Source organism: Physeter macrocephalus, chromosome 12 (genome assembly GCF_002837175.3).
Source record: "Physeter macrocephalus isolate SW-GA chromosome 12, ASM283717v5, whole genome shotgun sequence".
In the NCBI taxonomy this organism is placed as follows: Eukaryota; Metazoa; Chordata; class Mammalia; order Artiodactyla; family Physeteridae; genus Physeter; species Physeter macrocephalus.
Window position 1 is genome coordinate 38,100,850 of NC_041225.1, and position 17,996 is coordinate 38,118,845.

A 17,996-nucleotide genomic window follows, 5' to 3' on the forward strand; every position below is an offset into this window, starting at 1 on the left:
TGTCCCCTGCATTGGCAGGCGGACTCTCAACCACTGCGCCACCAGGGAAGCCCCAAGTTGAAATTTTTAAAGGCGTTTAATATAAACTACCTTAAAACTTTTCAGAAAGACTAATAACAATAACATCTAACATAATATGTATCCTATACATTGTTTATTATGGGTTATCTCATTTAATCTTCATAACAACTCTATAAGGTAAGTACTATAATTATACCCATTTTATAGATGAGAAATTTGAGGTTCAGAGCGATTAGATAACTTTCCAAAGTCAGTTCAGTAGGTAACAGAATTGCAATTCAAACTGAGGTACTCTTGCTTCAGAACCTGTGCTCTAACTAAACTAGAGCTTCCATTTTCACAAGTAATATAAAAATATCCATTGCACTGAAATCTCACTGACATGAAATATGTGTTCTTTTCATCTTGATATATATGAAAATGGCTTCTAATTGTTTTGCTTTGCATTTCTTTGATTACTTCTGAAGCTCAATATCCTCATGTCTATATGAATCTTACAGGTATAAAAATGGCAATTATGTTAAAATGTCATTCTGTAATGAGTTCTGCAATAATTCCGAAGGAAAAATGTTTATTATTAATAATACATGTACGAAAGGCTACTTTAGCTATAACTATATGCCATAGCAACACTTTACCCAAATTTAAGATTTATATATAAACGTTATTTTTTGTCTCACTATTATACATCTATGGATAATATCATAAAGTAGAAAAGCGAGCAATCACTTACCTCATTATTTCCTCTCGATCTCCATGACTAGCATGCTCTGCTTGTATCTTTTGTCTTAATCTATTAATTTCTTTGTCTAGAATTGATGCAGATTTTTTTACTTCTATCCGCTCTGGGCAGATTTGTCTTGCTTGTGTCATTTTCTCCTAAGATAACAGATGTTTAACTTTAAAACTCTTTTTTGATGTAACAATTCACTGTACTACTTGTGCCAAAATATGCAAAATAGAATTCTGAACTTATGTTTAAGAAATGTATTTTAATTACGTTTAATATCATTGTTCTAAGCTTTATATTGAGAATACGGTCCAGAGTTGTCATAATCTTCAAGAGAAAATTGCATTGGTGTACACAACTTTAATAATTTGTAAGAGCTCCATAACTTCCTAGTGAAACAAATTTCAAGTAGCAGTTATGAAAGGTTGGGCACCCAGGGTGCTGAGGTCAGATACAGCATTCTGTGTGTTTTAGGATGGATTCTGAACATCAAGTAGTACTGAAAACACAAAGACCCTCGTGTTTGTAACATATTAAACATGGTATTTATATTCACGACACTTGTAGTACGGTAAGTTTTAAACAAGTAGGGAAATGAATTACAGAGATTAAATCATTTTCCTAAGACATGTAAAAGCAAAGCTGGAATTCATCTCTTTTAGGTTAAACCACGGTTGCCCTCAACTTACTCTCCTCTAAAAACAGGGCTGCTGCTTTCAGTTGTCAACGAAGGTTATCTAGTAAGTGGGAGCTGAACTGCAACCCAGCTCACACCCAAGTTACTCAGAGGCAGGGGAGCATTCTTCTGACATAAAGCTGTATGCACTTGCCAAGCTGGGCATCTAAGGAACTATTTCAGTGGAGGGAGTGCCATTTTCCAAATCACTCAGTGACACTACATGGGGCTGTTGCAGTGCTGCCTAAAGTCCTCTTCATGTTGATCTAAGAAGTCCCCACACTCTGAGAGTCCCTCAGTCTTTTCCTCTGTTGATTCACTGAAACAGCTGTTACTTCATACAAAACAGATAGTCATCAGACAACAAGTCTATGTTTGGAAAACATGACATTAGGAAAACACACTTTAATAATCATGACTAAGGGTGTAAACAAAACATTAAAAAAATGATGGATAACCTCTAGTTCTTTTTCTTTCATATCTAATTCTCGTTTCTTTTTATTTAAAGTATCCAAGTGTTCTTTTTGCTTGTCTTCATAATGCCGTTTCCCTCGTTTTTGGTTATCCACTTCGGAATCAGCAAGGTTTAATTCATCCTGTTTAAATAAAACCAAAATAATCTATAAAGATTGCTTTAAAAAATTATCAGCATAGGCATAAACTAATTGACAACTCAATAAAGTGGACAGGATTATGCTGCTTTAAGAGGCAAGTGTTACTAAGTTCATAGCCATATGTTTCTGAAGAGAAGTGAGGAGTTTCCCAAATTGAGAAGTCACATTACCATATTAAAGTTCTTGTATGAAGTCTCCATACCTTATGGTGCTCTCAACTTTATTTTGGTAAACAAGGCGGTTTCCTGGGAAGCCACATTATCCTGAAAAGACTTAAAACAATGCAAGTGTTGTATATTACAGAGGTACCTGACAGAGGAAACCTGGTTTTAAAAAAAGGTGAATTGGGGTGGAGGAGGAAAAGATGTGAAGAAATTTAACACTGACTTATTTGGTCATCATTTCTGGAGGTGTAACCTCATTAATTTTGAGAACAAAATATAATTGTAAAGAAGCTATCCCAAGATCACTTTAAAGGGAAACAGTAGTAAACTATAAGGTAAAGATGCATATCGTAACACACAGCAACCACTGGGAAAAAAACAAAAAACCAAAAATTGTAGCTAAACAAACTAGTAGAGGAAATTTTAAAAAGGAACACTAAAAATTACTTGGCTAATCCCAAAAGAAAGAAATAAAGAAATAAAGAAATCCCAAACAAGAACAAATAACAGCTAACCATTACTTTTAAGATGAAATACCAAGTGCTTTCTTTTTAAGATTAAGTACAAGGCAAGGACGTGCAGTCCCATTTCTTCTATTTAACATTTATTGGAGGTCCTGGATGGTTCAATTAAAATAAGAAAAGGAAATTAAAAGTATACAGATTGGACAGGAAGAATCAAACTGTATTTAAAAGAGAGATGACTGTGTATAAAGAAATTCCAAAGAAAAAGTTTTTAAATTAATAAGTGAGTTTAGAAAGGTCACTGGATACTAGGCCAATAAAAAAATCAGTAATATTTCTACAAAGAAGGAATAATTGAAAAATGAATTAAAAATATACAACATTTACTATAGTACTAGGTACTTAACCAAGAGAAATGAAACCCTATCATACAAAAACCTACACTTAAAGGTTTAGAGCAGCTTTATTCATAACCACCAAAACTGAAACCATCCAAATGTCCTTTAATAGGTACACGAATAAGCAAGCTGTGGTACATCCATACAGTGGAATTATTACTCAGTAATAAAAAGGAATAAGCTATTGATCAGATAATGATAACATGAATAAATCTCAAATACACCATGCTAAATGAAAGAAGCCAGACTCAAAAGGTTACATATTATGATTCCACTTACGTGATATTATGTAAAAGGCAAAACCACAGTGATAAAGAGCAGATCAGTGACTGCCAGAGATTAAGGGCGGGGGAGGTTTGGCTATGAGGAGCTGTGTAAGGGAATTTGGGAGGGGGTAGTGGGGAGGGCTAATAGAACTGTTCTGTATCTTGATTGTGGTGTTGGGTACACAACTTTATGCATTTGTCAAAACTCCTAAATTTTGACACAAAAAAGAGTAAATTTTACCCTATTTAAATTAAAGATGATTTATTAAAAGTGCTATATTTAAAATAATACAGATGAAAGAGAAGATCAAGAGCTCTGGAAAAATCCATCACTCAACTCTTCTAATTACTCAAAATACAGCTCTAATCACGATAAAGATGCCAACGCTGAAGACACATGAGAAAGGTTAAAAAAATTAATTCATGAAATGTAAATGGAAACAAAGCAGTGTTTCTAAATGTTAAATATATCACTTTGTATCTGTGATTTTGTGTTCATGTATAATTAAATTAGTAGACCGAATGTCAAGTACACATTTTTATTATTTTGCCTAATAATTTCATATATGAATGGCGACTAAAATATATTTTCCTTTGTTACTGGATTTTTCCCTTGTTATGGGAATCTGCTTTCTGAGTACATGCAGTAAACAAATTTCTTTAAAGGAAGCATAGCCTGGTGAAAAGATTTTATTTAGAAGATTATATATATATATATATATACATAGCCACCAATTGTGGCAGCTTTCTCAAATAGTGATATACAGATTGACTTCTTTATCATCAATTTGGATGTTTTAAAAAATATACAAATTTCCAAACTCCACCTTTGGAGATTCTGTTTTAGTAGGCTGAGAATCCCTGAATCTCAATTTTTAAAATGGCTCTTGATTTAATAACCACCAAATTAAATTTTAGTCAGTTTGTTTTTTGAGCCTAGTACTGGACATACACACTATGATGATCATGTTCAGCCTCAAGAATCACAGTTATAAGGAAAAAGAAACGAACACAAACCAAAACAACAGCATCAAGGAAGACAGAATATTTGGAGATATCCCGAAAAGAAAAAGAACATGAGAAGTATCTAAAAATTGCAAGTATTTACCTCATATAAAAGAATAGATTTAGGCTATTTGCTGACCTAAGAATACAATTTACTGCAACTTGCTCGTACTGCTAAAAATAACTATCACCCAAGGCAGACACTTAATAATACACAGCTTTTATAGCAGAGTTCTATTAAAAATAAAAACATTGTTATATGGAGTATGGAAATACCCTGCTCCTTTACTCTGAGGAGAATAAAAGAAAATGGGTGCAATTTACATAGTAGGAGATACTACAGTTAGAAATTGCAATAGCTTATGAAACAGAATGGTTGAACACTAAATTTTCTAATCATTTTTGGTAGAAACTTTCAAAATAAATATGTCCATGTTTGCTTTAGGGAAGCAAATCAGCTTTCTAGGGCCAAAGGGGTCAATTATATCAGGCCAGATTTGTGCTGCTTAATCTTTTCTCCTAGCAACTTTAGAAAGGGAAAGATGACTTATAAAATAGGATGAAAAGAATTTAATGTTCTTTTTTCCACGTTTATCATGGTTTTTGACTTGTCCTTATATATTTAATAAATTTATATCATAGTTACCATCAAATTTAAAACTAAAAAGGAACCAAGAGAGTATTTCTTTTACTTTCCTTTTGTTGATGGTGAAACAGAGACTTAGAGATATTAAAAGCCAGTTAGTGACATTCATCCTGGTTTTGGGGTGAGGACTAGGTTGGATTAGATCTAAAATTAATTCTGATGTAGCCCTAAAAAGTTCAGCCTTTAAAAAAATAGGCTGAGGTGCTAGAAGGGACAGAATCATGAAAAATTTTATTCTCTTTGATGCCTAAATAACCAATTTTAGTTACCTGACAACATTGGATAAATTGCTACAGTATGTATTATAGCCACTTGCTTCATATAACTCTACATCAATTATGAGGTTTTAAAAAGCTGTAGATCATTAGATCTTGGAATTTTCAAAAGCATAGTCAACCTCAATCCAAATAAACACTCATTATCTCTATCAGAAACTGAGAGGCCCTCCTACTCCAAAATGCAGACCATCATTTTTGATGTAGGTCATGCTCCCTGTACAAAAAATTTAATTTGTGACTAAAGCATTAAGTTTGCAGTGTAAATCAAAATAAACTGTTCAAAGGGAGAAAAATATTGAAATCTTATGCCAAGATTTCAATGACTACATATTTGAACAGAGTACTCCACTCCTCACCACTCCTCTGACACAAAATGAACAAACATCCTGATAACAAACAGATTATATTTAGAAGCTGCTAATATACCACAAAGAGTTTCTGAGGAATTAAATTCTTTTGTTAGCCAAATATTCTTGGTCCTGTCATTACCTATTGGGATGGCTACTGGGATGTGATATTGCAAAGGAAAACCCTCTTGGCTACTGGCTGACTGCATGCAGGTTTACTGAAGGACTCATCTAGCTTTCACTTATTTGCAACCAAGGCAAAGAACTTAAGACCAAGAAATCTCACTGCCTTCTGCCCATATTTTCTGCTCTTGAACTTATCTATGGACTCCCAATTCCAGGAGTTGCATTAGCCTACACGTCCCTAAAAGAACAGAACACAGCTTATCCTTCATTTTTTGTTTTTAATTTTAAGCTATCTGGGACAATTCGGGTGCTAATTATTTCTTTTCCTATATTGTTTTAGCATACTTTATCATTTTGATTTTAAGTTTCCATGCTCAATCCTTCACCCATTTAAAATTTTCTTCTATCTCATCTTTGTTTTAACTTCACTGCTCTAATTTCTGAGTTTTGAATTCTCTCTCTCCTATTCCTGACAATTTTCATACTTATTTTATTTCTTCTTATTCTATTTTCTTTTAAAAACTAATTTTGTCTTCTTTTTTATCTTGGACTTTTTGTGTTTTTAATTCTAATTTCCTGTAGTAACTACTATTTGCCTTTTTCAATAGTATCCTTAATACCTTTTTCCTCCCTCACAACTTTATTATTAAAATTTTACATTCTTCTTAATCAGTAATTTATCAGTCTATTTTCCCATTTTTTATTCTTATCTCAAATAGATAAAACGTAAACCACCTTGTATTACAACAGCAGGCAGGAATCACAGCTCTATGGAAAGCAGCTATAGAGAGGCCACCGCAAACAGAGAAAAGTTGTTTCTGCTCGGCTCCTCCTCTAACTTCCTTTAATAAATATGTTTTCTAAAATTGTCAATGGAGACAATTACAGTAAAGTTCATATGCATGCAAATTCTTTTAAATTTTTAAAATATCTAAATACATTTTGATTCAAAGGGGTAATTTTCCCACAAAAAAAGGGGGTTATATCATCAATAAACCTTTCTCCTCTTAAAACATACTATTAATTCTTCTCAATGCCTTATAAATAAAATTTGAGGTTTTGAGAATAATTGAGCTATTCATAAAAATGAGAATGATAATAAGCTACTTGACAACAAAGCTATTAAACATAGTGAAATTTACAGAATTTAATTGTTAAATAACTTTATTTCTCTAATTTGGTTCCAAAAAGCATGTGCTTTAAAAAAAAAAGCCAATTGAATTCTAGCTGGAATATAATGTAGGTATGTTAATAAATGGGAATTGGGTAGCATTTTATTTCAAGCTGGCTTTTATATCAACTAATTCTTCAGCTATTGAGGAAAAGTGGGACAAGAGAACAGATAAGCACAGAAACAGTATAGACAGATAAGATGTCCTGCCTCTAGTTCTAAAAGAAGAAAAAATCTCACAAAATAAAAAGGTAACAAAAGCTGTAATCTTCTGGGGGGTCAGAAATTTGGCAATTTATTCTCCTTAAAGGCGTGAGCAGAGTGTTTAATTCTAATTGATTTAACGATGAAAAGTTGGTTTACAGCCCGGTTTTATACAGTTACATTTACATTTAGCCATAAATTCTGTTGAGGTAGTATCTAGCCGGTATACCGTGTATATAAAACTGAAACATAAAAAATATATATAGGGCGTCCCTGGTGGCGCAGTGGTTGGGAGTCCGCCTGCTGATGCAGGGGACGTGGGTTTGTGCCCTGGTCCGGGAGGATCCCATGTGCCGTGGAGTGGCTGGGCCCGCGAGCCATGGCCGCTGAGCCTGCGCGTTCAGAGCCTGTGCTCCGCAACAGGAGAGGCCACAACGGTGAGAGGCCCACATAACGCGCAAAAAAAAAAAAAAAAAAAAAAAAATATATATATATATATATAGTAGAGTAACAATAATACATACCTTAAGTGGATCTGCTAGCTCTGATAGCTGATTAATTTTCTGTTTAATTGCATCATACTTGTTTTCCGCTTCTATTTTCAGACTTTTAAAATGTTCCATATTCTCTTTCTGTTGTTCCATATTTTTCTCAACCATTTTCATTTTGATTTTATTTTCTTGAGCTTCGTCTTCCTGGTGACATTTACAGAGCATACAGAATTAATTAAAACACTTAAGTAATCAAATAGAAAAACAGTACAAACAATTCTAGAAGAGGAGAAACTATAGGCTACAAGTAAATCGATTAAAGACAAATACAAAGAACAAATTATGATATTTTCATACTCTTAATGGTAAATTAGGAGGTAGAAGAAATAGGTTCAAAAATAGAAAAGGATTACATTTAGAAGACAAACTATATTGTGCTTGAGGCATAATCAAAAGGGGTGACTTTTATTCTATCTATTCACTTTTTCTTTCAAAATATAATGTATATAAATATATATCTTATGCCAGACAATGTGTTAGATGCTGAGTAAACAAAAATAAACAAGACACAGTCCATACCTTTAAGAAATTTAGTCTATCAATAAAAGTAATGAAAGCAGAAAAACACTAAGTGGAAAACCAGATTACTAATAAAAAATGAAGACAAATTCTTATTAGAGTAAAGCTCCATCGGTGCAGGGACTTGATCTGTTTTGTTCACTGTTGTGTCCCTCAGCATTTAACATGATGCCTGGTAGAAAGTAGACGATTGGTAAATACTGATTCATTTCAACAAGATTCTGCAATCTATCTAATTCACTACTTATGGTAACCCAGGGAGCTAAGCTGAATGTCATAAAAAGATGTCTAAGAGAAATAAGAGTAACAAATAAGCAGTGAATTAAAACCATTAACTTGGAAAAAAGAAAATAATGCAAAGAGACCAACTTCAACTGACTAAAAGATATCACTAATATTGATACTGATTAATTCTGAAAAAAACTATGCTAGGTAGTTTGGTTTGAAAGGGCACTATTTACATAATAAGCTCTGATAAACTTTTATTTCATGTATCAACAGAAGAAGACAAAACCAATTACAATGCATGCAAGTTACATATACAAAATATTATGGAACTTGAAGGCCATACACCAGGTAGTTTCTACCTTATTTGTAAATGGATATAGCAATCATAAAAAGTAGCCTCAAAAAAGGATTTTTTTATAAAGCTGAGAGTAGATACTCTTAACTTAAATGACATATTTGTCCTTTAACATTACATTTAAATTGAGGAAAAGAATCTTACCAAGGTTGCAATATCTACACACTGGTGTTCTTCTATATTCTCAAGTTCCCGAATTTCAGAAATACTTCTTCTCATTTTCATCTTTTGAAAAAAAGTATTTAGATTTTAGTAAATAGAAATAAATGAAAAATAAAAACAAAAACCCTGGGGAAGGATGTATTAATCAACAAAGTTCTACTCTGCTTTATGTTACAGAAGGATTCCATAGTTAATGAAAGAGACACATTAGTATTAAATGAACCAAAGAAAAGTATGTATAAAGTCTGCCTTGATCACCATTATTGCTAATCCACTCTCATGCAAAGCAGATATAAGTACTCCACCTTAGCATTTAAAATGATGACAGTGTTGAGTCCACAGAGAAAGTACTTTCCTGAAACATCCAGTCTCAAGTTATGGAAAGATTACTCCAGTGGTTCTTAAAGTCCAATCCCACTATCTCCTGGGTGTCTCTGAGACTCTTTCAGAGGGTCCATGAAGTCAACACTATTTTCATAAAAACACTAAGGCATTATTATTTATTTATTTAAGAGCCTTTTTAAAAAAAAAAATTTATTTTATTTTATTTATTTTTGGCTGTGTTGGGTCTTTGTTGCTGCGCTCGGGCTTCTCATTGTGGTGGCTTCTCCTGTTGCAGAGCACGGGCTCTAGGCATGCAGGCTTCAGTAGTTGTGGCACGCGGGGTCAGTAGCTGTGGTTCGAGGGCTCTAGAGCGCAGGCTCAGTAGTTGTGGCACACAGGCTTAGCTGCTCTCTGGCATGTGGGATCTTCCCGGACCAGGGCTCGAACCCGTGTCCCCTGCATTGGCAGGCAGATTCTTAACCCCTGCGCCACCAGGGAAGCCCGGCATTATTTTTTTTTAAGACCAATTTTACTATCAATTTCTTACAGGTATACAGGAGGTTTATAACTATGATGTGTAATATTGCAACAGACTGATTACAGAAGCTGATATGACAGTTCAGGTGAATTTTATTAAGCCAAATGTTAGAGATTTTAAAAAATATAAAAAACGTCAATCTTTTTACTAAATCTTTTTGGTTTTGGAAAATAGTTATTTTTCATAAAAATGTTATTTATGTTAACACATAATGTACTTATTATTTTTAAATGAATTAATAAATATTCTTAAATTTTGCTTTAATTTTTAATAATATGAATACTGATAGATAAAACCCAAACAAGCAAAAGCTCTTTTAAGATTGTAAAGGGGCTTGAGGCCAAAATAGTTGAAAACTATTCGTCTAACTAAATGAATGTTAAGACCTTAAAAATAACTTGGAAATGATTAAGTTGAGAAAACAAATGATGTTTTTTTACCTTTAACTCTTTATAATGTAGTTGGCACCTTCTAAGAAGTTCTTCATTGTGTTTAATATCCTTTTCAAGGGCAGACAAATGTTGCTGAAGATTTGATATCTGGGCTTTCTTATTTTCAACCTCATTCTCCAAGTCACTTTAATAGAGATGAGAGGGTAAAAAAATACTTTAAATTTACTTCTGAATATTACAAATATTTAGATCTTTACAAAGAAAGCCCTATTTTTTTCTTTTTTTTTGCGGTACGCGGGCCTCTCACTGTTGTGGCCTCTCCCGTTGCGGAGCACAGGCTCCGGATGCGCAGGCTCAGCGGCCATGGCTCACAGGCCTAGCTGCTCCACAGCATGTGGGATCTTCCCGGACCGGGGCACGAACCCGTGTCCCCTGCATTGGCAGACGGACTCTCAACCACTGCGCCACCAGGGAAGCCCAGAAAGCCCTATTTTTAATAGCTTTTTTGCAAAACCTATGCAGTTAAACCAGTTTTTTCCTACCAAGTGATTCATAACATGAAAATACAGAGACTTCAAAAAACATCTTCTAAACTGGAATTAAATTTTACTTACTTCATTAGTATGTATTTATGATTTATCTGTGGTAGGCATTGTGCACAGTGATAGGCAGAGGTAGAAAAAAAATTAAGGCATAAAGGAATCAAACAAAAAGGCAAAACATCAGGAAATAAACCATAACATTGAAATGTGAACAAGACACTGCACTATATGTCCACAATATGACGGGAACCTAAGAGTAAGTCTGGGAGAAGTGACAACTGACTTGTGTTCTCTGAAGTTTTTCACCAGATGGACCACCTAGAGGAGAAGATGGAAAGAAATACATGAAGGCACAAAGAGGTGAAAAACAAATAAGACTGAAGGTCATTAAAACTGAAGGTCAGCTCAACATTTTCTGTGGTGAATAAATGCTATGAATGTGTGGGGAGTGAAAGGGAAGGAGAGGAGGACAATGAAAAGAGGTAGAGGATAAGGTCAGCAGATGCCAAAGATAAAGGGTCTCTATGCCAGCAGAGGCAACTGTCTTCAGAAGTGATCTTTTCCTGTCTCGCTGACTCTGTCTTCTAAAACTCTGTGCCTGGTGGAAGAGAACCACCTGTGCAATTAAGAACAACTTTCCTCTGATAAAGAGTGTATGCCAGATTTCACTAAGATGCACAGTTTTCCACATTTTAACATCTCTGAATTCTGAAATCATCTTCCAGTCCATGGTTCAACTATCAATACTTTTCTTTTTTACTGGTATATAAAATAATAAGAGCATCTTAAATTTGATGAACTATTAGAACCGTGCTACCTTGTGGAATTCTCAAAATTAAAAACAAAAATCAATGATGTTAGCTGAATGAATGATAAACAAATGATAAAATGAGAAAAAGAGGAGAGTAAGTGTGGTATTTCTGGTAAAAATGGAGCCAGATGCAAAAACTTTTTCAGAGCCATCTTTCATCAACAGGAATCTGCCAGTGCTGAGTTGATGAGGGTATAGAAAAGCATACTTCATATACTCATAGTGTGAGAGCGGATTAGGGAATCAAATTGTTCTGTAGTCATTTGGCAATTGCTATTAAATGATCAACTTATATAATAATAAAATAAAATTTAAATATTTATTTTAATAAATATTAAGGCTCATTTAATATTATTAAGTATTAAAAATATTAATAATTGTTTAATGTTATTAAATATTTAAAATCAGGCCATAAATTATATGTTAATAAAACAATGACAGTCATTTGGCAACAGCTATTAAAAAATTTTAATTGGTAGTGTATATATGTCCATGCCACTAAAAAATAAAAAAATAAAAAATAAAAAATTTTAAAATTCACATATCCTTTGACTCAGCATTTTCACCATTTAGAATTTAATCTATGCACATACTTTCAGAAGTATGCCAAGATACACATGTGAGTTCTCACTGCAGCACTGCTATAGTAGGAGAAAACTGCAGATAACACGTATATCCATCAACAGGAACTGGTCAGGTAGATGATGGAACAGCCATACCAAGGGGCAGCTCTAAGTGTCCTGATATGGAACAATCTCCAAGATATAATATTGAGAGACAAAAAGCAAGATACAGAAACTATATGCGTACTTATACACAGCACAAATGGATGAACCTTGAAAACATTATACCTAAGTGGGGGCAAAGGGCTTCACTTTTCATTGCATACATTTCTGTACTGTTTGAATTTTCTCACCATATGCCTATATTACTTTTAATCATTTTAAAAATGTCAACAGGGACTGTGGAGAGATGGAATTATGAGCTACTTTTGTTTTCCAATTTATATTTTCCGTATTTAAAAAACACCAGTGAATTTTTTTAAATTTCCAAATATCAGACAACTATCATACTGGTTCAGGTCAAAACAGATGACACAAATATCATTTAAGTATCATGATAACTTAGTACATTTTCAATCAATAAAGTTTATCAAGGTGAGAAACAATTTTTAAAAAACCATTGTCCGCCTAGCTTTTAAAACAAAAGCTCTGTCCACTACACACTGATGCAAATATTTTAGCTAAAAATGAAGCCAATTATTAACTTCATAAGTAAGTCTTAAACCATTACTACCAAAATGCTAGAATCAGGGATCCTGATTTGCTGCTGATACACTTACTACCTTTTCCAAGAATGTCATACTTTTTTTAAAGATGTGGAATACAAATGCACAAGGCATTTTTTGTTGAAAGAAAAAGCATGAATTACACACAGTAACACTACCATGATATTGTTTATACATTTGCATTCATGTTTGCTTGAGTACTATATAATTTAGTCTTACCCAGTTAAGAATTAGAAGGGCCTGATTTAAGTGTCATGGCACAGCAGACAAAAATTTATCACTTTACAGGTCACTTTTATACAGGTACGTTCAGACATTGATGAATTTTCATCTATCCTATCACAAAGATTCAGTGTCAATTTAAAATGTGTGTTGAGTGCTGTAATAACAAGTTGAAGGTCATTCAACAGTTTTCTGTTGCTAAAAAAGAAATTTTACTAAACTTCCCAATATCCACTATGGTTATTTTGCTTTATGCTGCTCTCATAATCATACAAAAATAACTAATATAATTTGAAAATCAGATATCTATTTAAAAGAAACCTCATTTCCCCCTATATATAAAAGCCATTTAGAATACTTTCACTTTTACTCAGTTTTCTTAGATAGTGCTTTTACCTAAGTTCTATGTTCTTCTGCTTGAGGTCTTCTAGGTCATTAATTCAGCTCCACCCTATCAATTCATCAACTGACAGTTCAGTTGGGAAAATCATGCTTTTTTCGTAGCAAAAATTCTTTTTGCACGCGTTTGAATCTAATTAAGTACCTTTAGTTTTTTGTTTGGCTTCTCACCGCGTCTCCTCTAGCAGCTCTATCTCCCTAAGCATTTGATCTAATGGTGCCGACTAAGTTTTCTTCTAGAACAGTGCGACTCAAAGTACCAGGCAGAGACACAGCAAGGACCTTGAGCCAGAATGTGTACCCAGCACACTTGTACTCTCGCTGAGAAAAATCAGCAAAACTAAACAATGGTATAGTGATGTAGCTGATTTACATTCTGAGTTAAGCTCCTTACCTCTTTGCAGACAGGTAATAATCAATGTGCAGACCAGCTCATCAAGCCCAGAATACTGTCATCAAAGTCAGGATGGAAAATAACCATCAATCTAGAATTCTACATCCAGCTAAATGATCTTTTAAGACCAAACAGATTACTCACAATTCTTCACTGACACAACTACTAATAGAGTAATATGAAAAGAAATGAACCCCAAAGAACTAGTGCGAATAAAACAGTAAAGCTACACTGGACACTAACCTTATTTCAGAATCCACATCTCTGCTGAGAAACTTAGGTCTTTTATATTCAGATGAATAATAACGCCCTGCAAAAACTTGATCACCATCAGCAGTAAAAGCTTCTCTACAATTCTTGGGTGGCTTTTGGGACTGCATTACTGCACGAGCTACAGAATTATTCTAAAAAAATAGAGGGGAAAATACATTTTAAAAATATGCCAAAGCATTTCTGTTGTATATAATTTCAAACTATTACCTATTACCACTTTAAGATTCAAGTATTTTTATTTAAACATGCAAATGAAATAATTCCATGAGAAAAATAAAATAATTAAAAAAAACTTTCAAGGTTCAAAGAAGTAAACTATTAAGAGTCTTAAAAACATAAGAAATGATGTTTTATGACAAACTATTTTTTTTTGAATTTTATTTATTTTTTATACAGCAGGTTCTTATTAGTCATCCATTTTATACATATCAGTGTATACATGTCAATCCCAATCTATCAATTCATCACACACCCCCGCCACTCTCCCCCCCCGGTGTCCATACCTTTGTTGTCTACATCTCTGTCTCTTATTTCTGCCCTGCAAACTGGTTCATCTGTACCATTTTTCTAGGTTCCACATATATGCGTTAATATACGATATTTGTTTTTCTCTTTCTGACTTACTTCACTCTGTATGACAGTCTCTAGATCAATCCACATCTCTATAAATGACCCAATTTCATTCCTTTTTATGGCTGAGTAATATTGCATTGTATATATGTACCACATCTTCTTTACCCATTCATCTGTCGATGGGCATTTACGTTGCTTCCATGACCTGGCTGGTGTAAATAGTGCTGCAATGAACAATGGAGGGCGTCTTTTTGAATTATGGTTTTCTCTGGGTATATGCCCAGTAGTGGGATTGCTGGGTAATATGGTAATTCTACTTTTACTTTTTAAAGGAACCTCCATACTGTTCTCCATAGTGGCTGTATCAATTTACATTCCCACCAAGAGTGCAAGAGGGTTCCCTTTTCTCCACACCCTCTCCAGCATTTGTTATTTGTAGATCTGATGATGCCTATTCTAACTGGTGTGAGATGATACCTCATTGTAGTTTTGATTTGCATTTCTCTAATATTTAGTGATGTTGAGCAGCTTTTCATGTGCTTCTTGGCCATCAGTATGTCTTCTTTGGAGAAATGTCTATTTAGGTCTTCTGCCCATTTTTTGATTGTTTTTTTTTTTTTTTAATATTGAGCTGCATGAGCTGTTTATATATTTTGGAGATTACTCCTTTGTCCATTAATTCATTTGCAAATATTTTCTCCCATTCTGAAGGTTGTCTTTTGGTCTTGTTTGTAGTTTCCTTTGCTTAAAAAAACTTTCAAGGTTCAAAGAAGTAAACTATTAAGAGTCTTAAAAACATAAGAAATGATGTTTTATGACAAACTATTTTTTTTTGAATTTTATTTATTTTTTATACAGCAGGTTCTTATTAGTCATCCATTTTATACATATCAGTGTATACATGTCAATCCCAATCTATCAATTCATCACACACCCCCGCCACTCTCCCCCCTTGGTGTCCATACCTTTGTTGTCTACATCTCTGTCTCTTATTTCTGCCCTGCAAACTGGTTCATCTGTACCATTTTTCTAGGTTCCACATATATGCGTTAATATACGATATTTGTTTTTCTCTTTCTGACTTACTTCACTCTGTATGACAGTCTCTAGATCAATCCACATCTCTATAAATGACCCAATTTCATTCCTTTTTATGGCTGAGTAATATTGCATTGTATATATGTACCACATCTTCTTTACCCATTCATCTGTCGATGGGCATTTAGGTTGCTTCCATGACCTGGCTGGTGTAAATAGTGCTGCAATGAACAATGGAGGGCGTCTTTTTGAATTATGGTTTTCTCTGGGTATATGCCCAGTAGTGGGATTGCTGGGTAATATGGTAATTCTACTTTTACTTTTTAAAGGAACCTCCATACTGTTCTCCATAGTGGCTGTATCAATTTACATTCCCACCAAGAGTGCAAGAGGGTTCCCTTTTCTCCACACCCTCTCCAGCATTTGTTATTTGTAGATCTGATGATGCCTATTCTAACTGGTGTGAGATGATACCTCATTGTAGTTTTGATTTGCATTTCTCTAATATTTAGTGATGTTGAGCAGCTTTTCATGTGCTTCTTGGCCATCAGTATGTCTTCTTTGGAGAAATGTCTATTTAGGTCTTCTGCCCATTTTTTGATTGTTTTTTTTTTTTTTTAATATTGAGCTGCATGAGCTGTTTATATATTTTGGAGATTACTCCTTTGTCCATTAATTCATTTGCAAATATTTTCTCCCATTCTGAAGGTTGTCTTTTGGTCTTGTTTGTAGTTTCCTTTGCTTCACAAAAGTTTTTAAGTTTCATTAGGTCCCATTTGTTTATTTTTGTTTTTATTTCCATTACTCTAGGAGGTGGATCCAGTAGGATTTTAAAAGTATAATTGATATTCTAAAATGTGTATGAGGAAATAAACGCCCATCACATAGTTAACAATCTTGAAAAGAAAAAGTAAACAAGAGGCACCTCCCGTGTCAGGCATGAAGACATACTTATACTGCCAAAATAATAAAAAAGAGTGTGCCAACTGGAACCTAACAGAGACATCAGAGGTGGCTCCATATACATATGGAAACTTATACAACAAAAGTTCCCAGACCGGGGCGCGAACCCGGTTCCCCTGCATTGGCAGGCGGACGCGCAACCACTGCGCCACCAGGGAAGCCCCTGCATGAACTCTTTATGTATTTTGGAGATTAATCCTTTGTCCGTTGATTCATTTGTAAATATTATCTCCCATTCTGAGTGTTGTCTTTTCATCTTGTTTGTAGTTTCCTTTGCTGGGCAAAAGCTTTTAAGTTTCATTAGGTCCCATTTATTTATTTTTATTTCCATTACTCTAGGAGGTGGATCAAAAAATATCTTGCTGTGATTTTTGATATTCTAAAATGTGTATGAGGAAATAAACGCCCATCACATAGTTAACAATCTTGAAAAGAAAAAGTAAACAAGAGGCACCTCCCGTGTCAGGCATGAAGACATACTTATACTGCCAAAATAATAAAAAAGAGTGTGCCAACTGGAACCTAACAGAGACATCAGAGGTGGCTCCATATACATATGGAAACTTATACAACAAAAGTGATGTCAGATTCATAGGAAATGATGAGTTTTTAAATCTGTAGATTGCTTTGGGTAGTATAGTCATTTTCACAATATTGATTCTTCCAATCCAAGAACATGGTATATCTCTCCATCTGTTTGTGTCATCTTTGATTTCTTTCATCAGTGTCTTATAGTTTACTGAGCACAGATCTTTTACCTCCTTAGGTAAGTTTATTCCCAGGTATTTGACTCTTTCTGTTGCAGTGGTGAATGGGATTGTTCCATTAATTTCTCTTTCCGATCTTTCGTGGTTAGTGTATAGAAATGCAATATTTCTGTGCATTAATTTTGTATCCTGCAACTTTACCAAATCCATTGATTAGCTCTAGTAGTTTTCTGGTGGCATTTTTAGGATTCTCTGTGTATAGTATCATGTCATCTGCAAACAGTGACAGTTTTACTTCTTCTTTTCCACTGTGTATTACTTTTATTTCTCTTTCTTCTCTGATTGCTGTGGCTAAGACTTCCAAAACTATGTTGAATATAGTGGTGAGAGTGGACATCCTTGTCTTGTTCCTGATCTTAGAGGAAATGGTTTCAGTTTTTCACCATTGAGAATGATGTTTACTGTGGGTTTGTCGTATATGGCCTTTATTATGTTGAGGTAGGTTCCCTCTATGCCCACTTCCTGGAGAGTTTTTATCATAAATGGGTGTTGAATTTTGTCAGAAGCTTTTTCTGCATCTATTGAGATGATCATATGGTTTTTATTC

At 34.1% G+C, this 17,996-nt stretch overlaps 1 protein-coding gene across 6 annotated transcripts in view; it reads right to left on the reverse strand.

Moving 5' to 3' along the window:
• SMC6 (structural maintenance of chromosomes 6) overlaps positions 1-17,996 on the reverse strand; it is a 75,725-nt gene that overhangs the window by 15,678 nt on the left and 42,051 nt on the right. For 4 of the 6 annotated variants that reach the window (XM_028496692.2, XM_028496691.2, XM_007127334.4 and 1 more), the window contains 6 exons: positions 14,079-14,239; positions 10,228-10,363; positions 8,908-8,988; positions 7,635-7,805; positions 1,886-2,023; positions 755-900 (listed from right to left, as the gene is read on the reverse strand). In XM_028496692.2, the coding sequence (XP_028352493.1) occupies positions 755-900; positions 1,886-2,023; positions 7,635-7,805; positions 8,908-8,988; positions 10,228-10,363; positions 14,079-14,239 (833 nt within the window). Of the gene's footprint in view, positions 1-754; positions 901-1,482; positions 1,762-1,885; positions 2,024-7,634; positions 7,806-8,907; positions 8,989-10,227; positions 10,364-14,078; positions 14,240-17,996 lie in introns of those variants that run through there. The other 2 variants (XM_028496693.2, XM_028496694.2) reach the window with 2 other exon arrangements.